Genomic DNA, 9,711 nt, shown 5'->3' on the forward strand with positions numbered 1-9,711 from the left:
ATGATTTTACAAAACAAGAATTGGAATACCCATAGTGGAGAGATTATAATTTCCCCTTTTCCTCCTGAACAAACTATAAGTTTAGGAAAGAATGTTGAAGCTACAGCTTATTTAAACCTCCAAAATCAGAAAGTTGAGAATGATTATATTACTCTCAAAGAATTAAATGCAATAATTAAATCTCAGAATTACACTAATTCTTTCCTTATTTGTTTAGGTGACCAATTTATGTCCCTAGAAAAAGATATTTCTGATTTAAAAAGACTTTTAGAAGAACAATTAACTAAACAGAATTTAATTCTAAATCATTTAGAAAAGAATAAAATTGATAGTGAATCCTCAGAGATTGTTATTAATAAAGATGTCCCTATCATTCAACCACCTATAGCGGTAGAAGGATTTAAATTAAAATCTAATAACGATGAATTTATTAATGTTTTAGAAGAGAAGCTTAAGCAACTTCGCTTAAATGTCTTATCTCAAAAAAATATGTCCGACACCTCTGATATAGAGGATATTGACCAATTAGCAGAAATATTTGCTAATCATGAGATAAATGATCAGGTTGCTCAAATAAATCCTATTTATGCTCCTAAACCTGTAGAAAAATATTATTATAAGAGGCCTTCGCCTCAAGATTTACTCTTTGAAGAAGCTGAACCTTTCCAGAATAAGAATTCTGGAAAGGTTCAGCTTCTTCAAAGAGTAAATCTTGAGGCGAAGACCTCTTATAATATTTATGAATGGAATATTGATGGCTTAAATGATAAGCAAATCATTGATATGATACATAGAATAATTATGTATTCATCTATTTGTAAACAGCAAGATAATTCTGATAGCTCTATAGCGTCGTTTATAACAACTGGATTTGTTGGCCAATTGAGAGGTTGGTGGGATCATTATCTCACTGATGTTCAGAAGAGAGAAATTCTCTCTCATAAAAAGCTTATAAAAGCTGAAACGTCAAGTAGTAATATTACTATCACTACTACTGGAGAAGAAGATGCAGTTTATACACTATGTCTCTCCATTCTACAACATTTTGTAGGAACTAATATTCCCATTGCAGAGAAATTGCAAACATTATTGCAAAATCTTAGATGCCCATCTTTAACTCATTTTAGATGGTATAAAGATACTTTTTTATCCAGAGTTTTTCAATTAAAAAATCCCAATTCTATGCATTGGAAATCAAAATTTGTAGATGGTTTACCTCATCTTTTTGCTGAAAGAATAAGACAAACTCTTAGAAATAATAATGATGGAATAAATATTAATTATTCTGATTTAACTTATGGCCAAATTATTAGTACATGTATTAATGAAGGATTATCTTTATGTAATGACATAAAACTTAAAAATCAACTTAAAAAACAAAAATTAACTAAAAAACACCAAATAGGTGAATTCTGCGAGCAATTCACTTTTGACATAGAAAAACCCCCTGAGAGCAGGAAGAAGGGTAAAATAAATAAGATAAGACCCTATAGAAGTAGAAGAAAAGATCCATTAGATACTTATAAGTATTCGTATAAGAAAAAACGTAGAAAAAATTATTCTAAACCAAAACATAAGGATTATACTCCTAATTTTAGCAGAAAAAGAAAAGCTAAAAAGCTTGACATAACTTGCCACAAATGTGGAAAGGTTGGCCATTATGCTAATCAATGTAGGACTAAAAAAGCCCTAAATGATATTGAGGATGAAGAACTTAGAAATCAATTAGAAAAGGTTCTTCTTATTAATTCTGAGTCTGAAGTAGAATCCTCTGAAGATGAGGTTAGCTATAGCTCTTCTTCAGATACATCTGATAACAATAGTTGTCAATGCAATGAACTAAACTATTGGAAATCCATAGTAGAAATGAATGGTCTAAATGTTCTAACCAGTGAACAGGATGAAGCTTTAAAAGCTTTAGAAGCTATCCCAGATGATAATTTGAGAAGAAAATTAATAGAAACTTTAATAAGGGATAATCTTAGAGGAAAAGCTCCTTTAATTAAAGAAGCCCCTTATCAGCTTAGCGAAGTCTTATCTAGGTTTCGTCAATCTAATGAACGTGAAACTCCTGTTTCTATATAAATGATTTAAAAAGAGAAATAAATCTTTTAAAATCTGAAATTTCTTATATTAAGAACAACAACGATCTTTTAGCCAAAAGAATTAGTTTATTAGAAAATTCTAATAAAATAGGAAATATTGTTTCGGATAATGACAGTCCATCACCTAGCAATAGCTATCTTAGCCTCCTTGAAAGAGTTACATCACAAAAATGGTTTGTTAAGATAACTCTTGTTATTAACAAAAGTTTTATCCTTGAAAATGAAGTCGCCCTAGTAGATAGTGGTGCAGACCTTAACTGCATTCAGGAAGGAATAATTCCGACAAAATATTTTGTTAAAACTACCCAATCTTTGACTCAGGCAGGAGGAGACAAACTCCAAGTTAATTATAAACTATCTAATGCCTATATTTGTAACAAAAATATTTGCTTACCAACCCATTTTATCTTAGTAAAGAATTTAACTCATAGGATTATATTAGGTACTCCTTTTTTGCATAATATTATGCCTATTGTTAATATTGATCAAAAGGGAATTACTACTTTTATAAAGGATCAAAAAATTATTTTTGAATTCATAACAGATCCACAAACTAGAATGTTAAATGAAGTAAAAGATATTCTTTTGAAAAAAGAAAAACAATTATGTTTTTTAAAAGAAGAAATTAGTGCGCTTAATATTAATGAGCAACTTGAAAATTATGATATTAGAAAGAAAATTAAGTATTTAGAACAAGATTTTACTACAGAAATCTGTAATGATCTCCCAAATGCTTTTTGGGATAGGAAGAAACATGTTGTTTCTCTACCTTATATAGACGACTTTAATGAAAGTCAGATTCCTACTAAAGCTAGGCCAGCTCAGATGAACAATGATTACTTAAATTTATGCAAAAAAGAAATACAATCTCTTTTAGACAAAGGTTTAATTAGACACTCTAAGTCTCCTTGGAGTTGTACTGCTTTTTAGGTTAATAAGGCTGCTGAGAAGGAACGAGGCGTTAATAAGGTTTTAAAATGGATTAGGTATCCAATTCCTAATAAAAAAAATTTATTAGATAGGTTAAATGATGCTTTAATTTTTTCAAAATTTGATATGAAATCAGGGTACTGGCAAATCCAGATATCTGAAAATGATAAATACAAAACAGCTTTTACTGTACCTTTTGGACAATTCGAATGGAATGTCCTTCCTTTTGGGTTGAAAAATGCTCCTTCTGAATTTCAGAAAATTATGAATGACATTTTTAATCCATATTCTGAATTTATAATAGTTTATATTGATGATGTTTTAGTATTTTCTAAAACAATTGATCAACACATAAAACATTTAAAGATATTTAAAAATGTTGTTAAACACAATGGTTTAGTTTTATCAGCTACTAAAATGAAAATATTTCAAATTAAAGTTAGATTTCTTGGTCATATGATTGATCAAGGAACTATTATTCCTATAGAAAGAAGTATTGAATTTGCTTCAAAATTTCCTGATATCATGCTAGATAAAACTCAATTACAGAGATTTTTAGGAAGTTTGAATTATATTTCAGACTATTATAAAAATTTATCCAGTGATACTGCCATCCTTTATAATAGGCTTAAAAATAAGCCTGATCCTTGGACGGATGCTCATACTAGGGCAGTCCAGAGAATTAAAACCAGGGTTAAATGCCTCCCGTGCTTATCTCTGGCAAATCCCAAGTACTTTAAAATTGTAGAAACTGATGCTTCCAATATTGGTTATGGAGGAATACTAAAACAAGTTAGTCCTGATACTAATAAAGAAGTTTTGGTTAGATTTACCTCTGGTAAATGGAATCAAACTCAGTCGAAATATTCGACTATTAAAAAAGAAATGCTTTCTATTATTAAATGTATTTCTAAATTTCAAAGTGATTTGTTAAATCAAAAATTTCTTTTAAGAATTGATTGTAGCTCTGCTAAATCAATCATAGAAAAGGATGTTAAAACCCTTGTAGCAAAACATATTTTTGCCAGTTGGCAGGCTCAATTATCTGCTTTTGAATTTGATATTCAATATATTAAAGGGGAAAATAATTCTCTTGCTGACTACTTAACCCGTGAATTTTTGCAGGGTGATGACAACCCCTTATAGGGGAAGAGGCCGAGGCCGCGGATTTGGCCGTGGTATTGGTAGTGGAAGAGGGGGTAACAATATGTTGCCTTACCAAGAATCTAATATTTCCCTAATAGGAGATTGGACCACAGTGGGAAAACTCAGGCAATTACCTGCCCCACCTAAGAAGGAAGACCAACCTTCTTCATCTTCAAAAAAGATAATATCTTACAAAGATATGATGGTTAATGAACCCAACGAACAGGCATCCGAATATTTCGAAAATCCTGTCACTGAAAAAATAATTTACATTGATGACGAAGATTTGTCATTAACCCAGAATGATGGGTGGTCAATCAAAACAAGATATCTAGAATCCAGAGGATATGCTGGACTCTATGGCAAATCAAGGCCAAATTTAGAGATTTTGCGGACAGTTACTGAATCAGTAACTATAACACATTATTACCAAAATAATAACCCAGAAAGTTTTATAAACTTTAGTAAATGCCACATAAATAAAATTTTATTACCAAGAGAATGGGGTTTAAATCCAAACGGAGAGAAAGCAATAAAAATTGCTGAGGATAAATACATCTATTTTAATTATTGGGATTATATCCATGCTTTTACCCAAGCTTTTTATTATCAAAATCCGAAAAACAAACATTCTTGGTTTTTCTCGGTAAATCCAGAAATTGTGGACAAACCCATACCAAATTGGTTTTTTGATTGGTGGATCAAATTTGGTCCTTCTTTGGAAATCTTACCTAAGGAAGTAGCGGAATTATACACTCCGTGGTGCGAGAATAGCTCTTTAATATCAAAAATAGCTTCCAATAAACTTATTACAGGACAATGTCCTTGTTTGTTCTTCATTAAATTTCAAATTCCATGGATATGGAGATTGACAGTAACCATATCCAAAGATAAATTTAATATCCCCATTTTAGAAAGAAATTTCTTCTACAAATGGTGGACCAAAATGAGTTCTGAAGATATTCAGAGTTTAATATCCAAGATAAAAATTGTTATCAATGAGGATAAAGCCACAGGTACAAAAGAAAATAACCACCGGTACTCTATGGCTGATTTAAAAGATTACTTTCAAAGGAAATATCCTAAAGAATCAGAAGAAGAAGTCATGGTCAGAATTTTAGATCATATGAAAACCCAGTTTTTCAATACTTTTCCCTCAACAACAAAAGGAGATGATATGTCTACCTCTTCCCAAGGATCCATTGGTCAAAATATGTTTGAAGGTCTAGCTGGAGAATCTCAGCCAGATGATGAACCTACCCAAGAAGATTTCTGGGATGCCATGATTCAATCAATAAAAACCAAGAAAGACAAAAGCCAGTAAAAATAAATTAACTGGTCAAAAGGTTAATAATCATTTAGCTGAACCTCGATTGTCGGCCAAAGAAGACAAATAGGTCCTTATCAACTTTATTAAAGTTTAATATGTCAGTTGTCCGTTTGTGAATTGTAATTTTATGCTTTATTGATGCTTTATTGTATAATAGTGAGACAGATGTGACGATGGGGCCCATTGAGTACCCGGCATTATCCCACTATCCTTTGTTTGGACAGCTGTAGGTTAATGTTACCTTTTACCGGATCAAATAGTGATCCCTTATTTTCCCTATATATAGAGGCCTTTGCCTCATTTGTAAGCACGCAAAAAATAGATAAGAAGTAAATTTTCTATAATCTTTTCCTACGCTAATCTTTTCCTACTTTATACCCCGCTGCGACGCACTGTAGCACTTTCGTCTTATTATCAAAATATACTTCCAGTTGCTACTTACAATATATATATATATATATATATATATATATATATATATATATATATATATATATATATATATATATATATAATGTGATTACGTAATTAGAAGAGTGTCCGGTGTTGCTCCGCTTTCCCTCGGTGAAGTGAAAGGGGTTGTGTACTTGCAGGTGTTCCGACGCTTAAATCAGTAAAGTATGAAGCAGATGTTTTTAGTAGATAAGAATATGTAGCTGACTCCACTGTAGGAGTGGAGTATATATAGCCCCTAGCGCTGGGCCAAGGCCCTTGATGACCATTAATGCCATCAAGTGGCTGCCGGAAAACAGCTGGAGAGCCATGATGAGCAGTTAATGCTCGTGATTCTGACGGTGAAGAATCGAGGGGTGTCATCCCTATTAAGCATTTCCATGATGTCCTCTTCAAAATCAGCGCTAGCTCTTATCTGCGTATGAACTCCTGGTGTAACAGCCCGAACCCTTTTTCTATATATTTAGTAGGCAATTCTGGCGTTGTACTTCACGATTTTCTCTACCACACTCTAGCTAGTAGCTTAATTGATAGTGTAAATTGATTGAACATGTACATGAACCCCAATGTAATTAGCTCGATTCCCACGGATATTTTTTAAATTTTTGTGTGGATCTATATTTTAATATTCTAAGGGGTTGTGTTGGATTAGAATTTTAAAAGACTATTTTAATGAGAAATATTTTTTTGAAGATTTTAAAAGATTTTGTGGGATTGTATTAACTTTATGAGATTTTAAAAGACTTTTTATAATTTGGATTCTCACTATATGATTGTAATGAATTTCTAACACAAATTTTTAAGATTTCAAAGAATTTTATGGATTTTCAAGATTTTTAAAATTCAATAAATTTTAAGAAAAACTAAAAATAATAATAATAATAATAATAACAACAACAAATAACATAATTATTTTATTTTTAATCTCTATTTTTCTCAACTTATATTTCACTTCACAGTTTCGAATAATTGAAGTAATTGGGAGCGGCAATGTCATGATCCCGTGCGTCTCCTTTTTTATGTATCATGTATAGTGATAATTGATTACATCAAATGTTATGTATGATTGAAAAAATTGTTGTATAAGATATATCAGATAAAAAACAATAGCAAAAAATACATAGAAAAAAACGTTGCAAACCAATTAAAATATCCGAACCAAATTGAATCAAACTGATTAGTTTAATTCTATTTCATTTTTGAAAAACATCAAAAACTATATCAAACCAAACCAATTGAGAGTTTATTGATTCGAACATTTGATTGATCAAAAATCAATCGAAACTGATCCAATTACACATGTTAGGTAGGAGTATAGATGGGTATACAGACCAAGGTCCGCGGGCCGACCCGTTTAACCCGTAGCCCGCACGGACTTAAGACCAATTTCTTTTGGTCCGTTTATATTTTTGCCTGTGTGGGTTGGACCGTTAAAACCGCGGGTTATGGGGTTAGATCTGCGGGTTAGCCTGTGGCCCGTCTTATTTTTTATATATAATTAATTACAAAATTTATCACTTATAAATAACTTGGTCCATGTCCAAATCCAATATTTTTAACAAAAAAAAACTTAATCTAAACCTAATCTCTTATATAGAGAAGATAGATAAACTTAATGATATCAGAAACTTTATTTATTTTTAGGGTCTTGCTAACGAGTGCCCCCGGGGCACTCTTTAAGCATTCCATTAAAAGAAACTTTTTATTCAAAAAATTAACCACTCCAATTTTCAATGCGTTGACTTTACGCATTTTCATAAAAATTCTATAAAAAACTTACTATTTAAGGGCTTAAAGAGTGCCTCGGGGCACTATTTAGCATTTGCCTTATTTTTATTTGTTAGTTACAAGATATAAGATAAAATTATTAATATATATTTTTTTAGCTTTTATTATATCAATATTTTACTAATTTTATTTATTTTTTGAAAAAAGTGATTTTTTTAATTTTTTTAATAGTCCGCAGATTAACCATTTAATCCGCAGATTTACGCGGACCGAACTCAAACTTAGTATTATAACTCGTTTATATTTACTGACGGACTTGTTCGTCCCGTTTAATATACGGGGCGGGCCAGCCCTCCCAGCTCTAGCTAGCTCTAGGTAGGAGTACACTTTTATTTTTGACTAGTTGCAAAATCTTGCGGTCAATATTTTTTTGGGTAGGCCAGTAGGGTAGGGACAACCCAAGTCCTAAATGGTATTGTCACGTGGTACAAGATGAGAAATGTAGGATATTCAACTCTGTCACGTGGGGAAACATGAGAAATATAAGCAAACATGTTGTTTTTCGCGTGGACCGGTGTGGTAATGTTTTTTGAAGGAAACGAAAAAAACAAAGGGTTAAATCAAGCATTTTTTTTTGGTACATACATTAAAATCAAACATTTAATCCGTGTATAGGTTGATTTCCTTGTCTCATTTGTTTTTTTCTTTGAAAACTCTAAAACGATTTTTGCTTAGGTTATAAGAGCAGTCATTGTTGAATTTTGTGAAATTCATTGTATAATTCATATCTCTAAGTTGTTACTTGTTGAGTAAGTAACCATAAGTTTGTTACAACCAATAGCTTAGGTGGCAAGTAATTGGTTAGTTTGTTAGTTAGTTAAGCTAACAAACTATTGTGGTTAGTTAGAAGTGTCTCTAGAGTTAGTTAGAGAGTTTGTTAGGGGTTAGTTTTAATTTTTGATTGTAATTGTTTGGTGTGTCAAGCAAAGTATAAATGCACTAGATGCATCAATTAGTGGATGTAACCCTTTCTTTTGTGCCACAAGTGGATGAATAGAAACTCTCTTTTTCTCTGCATTTTATCATCTTCTTCAACACATTCATATCATCAATTCTCCTTCATTCTTTTCCATTCAATTAGATCAAGCTTGCAAAAGTTGTGAATCTGCAACTGTGCTCATTGGCAAGCCTGAGCCTGTGCAGTGTGTGTGTGTGTTTTGCAAGCCTGTTGTGATTCAAGTGTGTGTGTGAGTGCTTCTTGCTGCGCCAACATCTGGCATCAAGAGCCTGGTTTGTGCTATAACCATGGCAACCTTCAACAATGGTCAATTCCCTGTAAATTTACCAGTCTTGGATGGAAAGAACTATGACAGTTGGAGCAAGCAGATGAAAGTCTTGTTCAACTATCAAGATGTGATGGATCAAGTTACCAATGGTGTGGATCCACTCACAGAAGGAGCAACAGAAAATCAAAGAACTCAGCACAAAGAGTTAAAGAAGAAGGACTTCAAAGCCTTATTCATAATCCATCAAAGTGTAAGCCCAGATATATTTGAGAAAGTTGGTGACTGTGAGTCTGCAAAACAGGCTTGGGATATTTTGGCTGCAGCTTATGCTGGTGATCAGAAAGTAAAGAAAGTGAAATTACAAACCCTAAGAAGACAATTTGAACAACTGCTAATGGAGGATAAAGAAACTGTAAGTGATTTCTTTACTAGAGTTGCAAAACTGGTTAATGAAATGAAAGCATGTGGTGAAACTGTGTCTTGTTCAATGAGAGTAGAGAAGATTCTGAGATCATTATCTCCAAGGTTTGATTATGTAGTAGCAGCTATAGAGGAATCTACAGATCTTGATAGCATGAAAGTTGAAGAATTACAGGGATCTTTAGAAGCACATGAACAAAGAATGAATCAGAGAAATTCTGACAAGTCTAAAGGTGAAATTGCTCTGCAGGCTCAACAGAATTACAAAGATAAGAAGGGAAAGGGTAAATGGAATGGTAACAAAGGGAGATGA

At 32.2% G+C, this 9,711-nt stretch overlaps 2 protein-coding genes across 2 annotated transcripts; both read left to right on the top strand.

The window, feature by feature from the left end:
* On the top strand, window positions 1–2,085 carry LOC123896504. The gene has a single exon (XM_045946881.1). The coding sequence runs from the start codon at window positions 1–3 to the stop codon at window positions 2,083–2,085; it is 2,085 nt and encodes a 694-aa protein (XP_045802837.1).
* A 6,912-nt stretch (window positions 2,086–8,997) lies between these two features.
* On the top strand, window positions 8,998–9,711 carry LOC123896506. Its single transcript, XM_045946882.1, has one exon. It carries the CDS (start codon window positions 8,998–9,000, stop codon window positions 9,709–9,711), a length of 714 nt encoding a protein of 237 aa, XP_045802838.1.

The sequence above is a fragment of the Trifolium pratense genome, linkage group LG7 (assembly GCF_020283565.1).
Source record: "Trifolium pratense cultivar HEN17-A07 linkage group LG7, ARS_RC_1.1, whole genome shotgun sequence".
Lineage (NCBI taxonomy): Eukaryota > Viridiplantae > Streptophyta > Magnoliopsida > Fabales > Fabaceae > Trifolium > Trifolium pratense.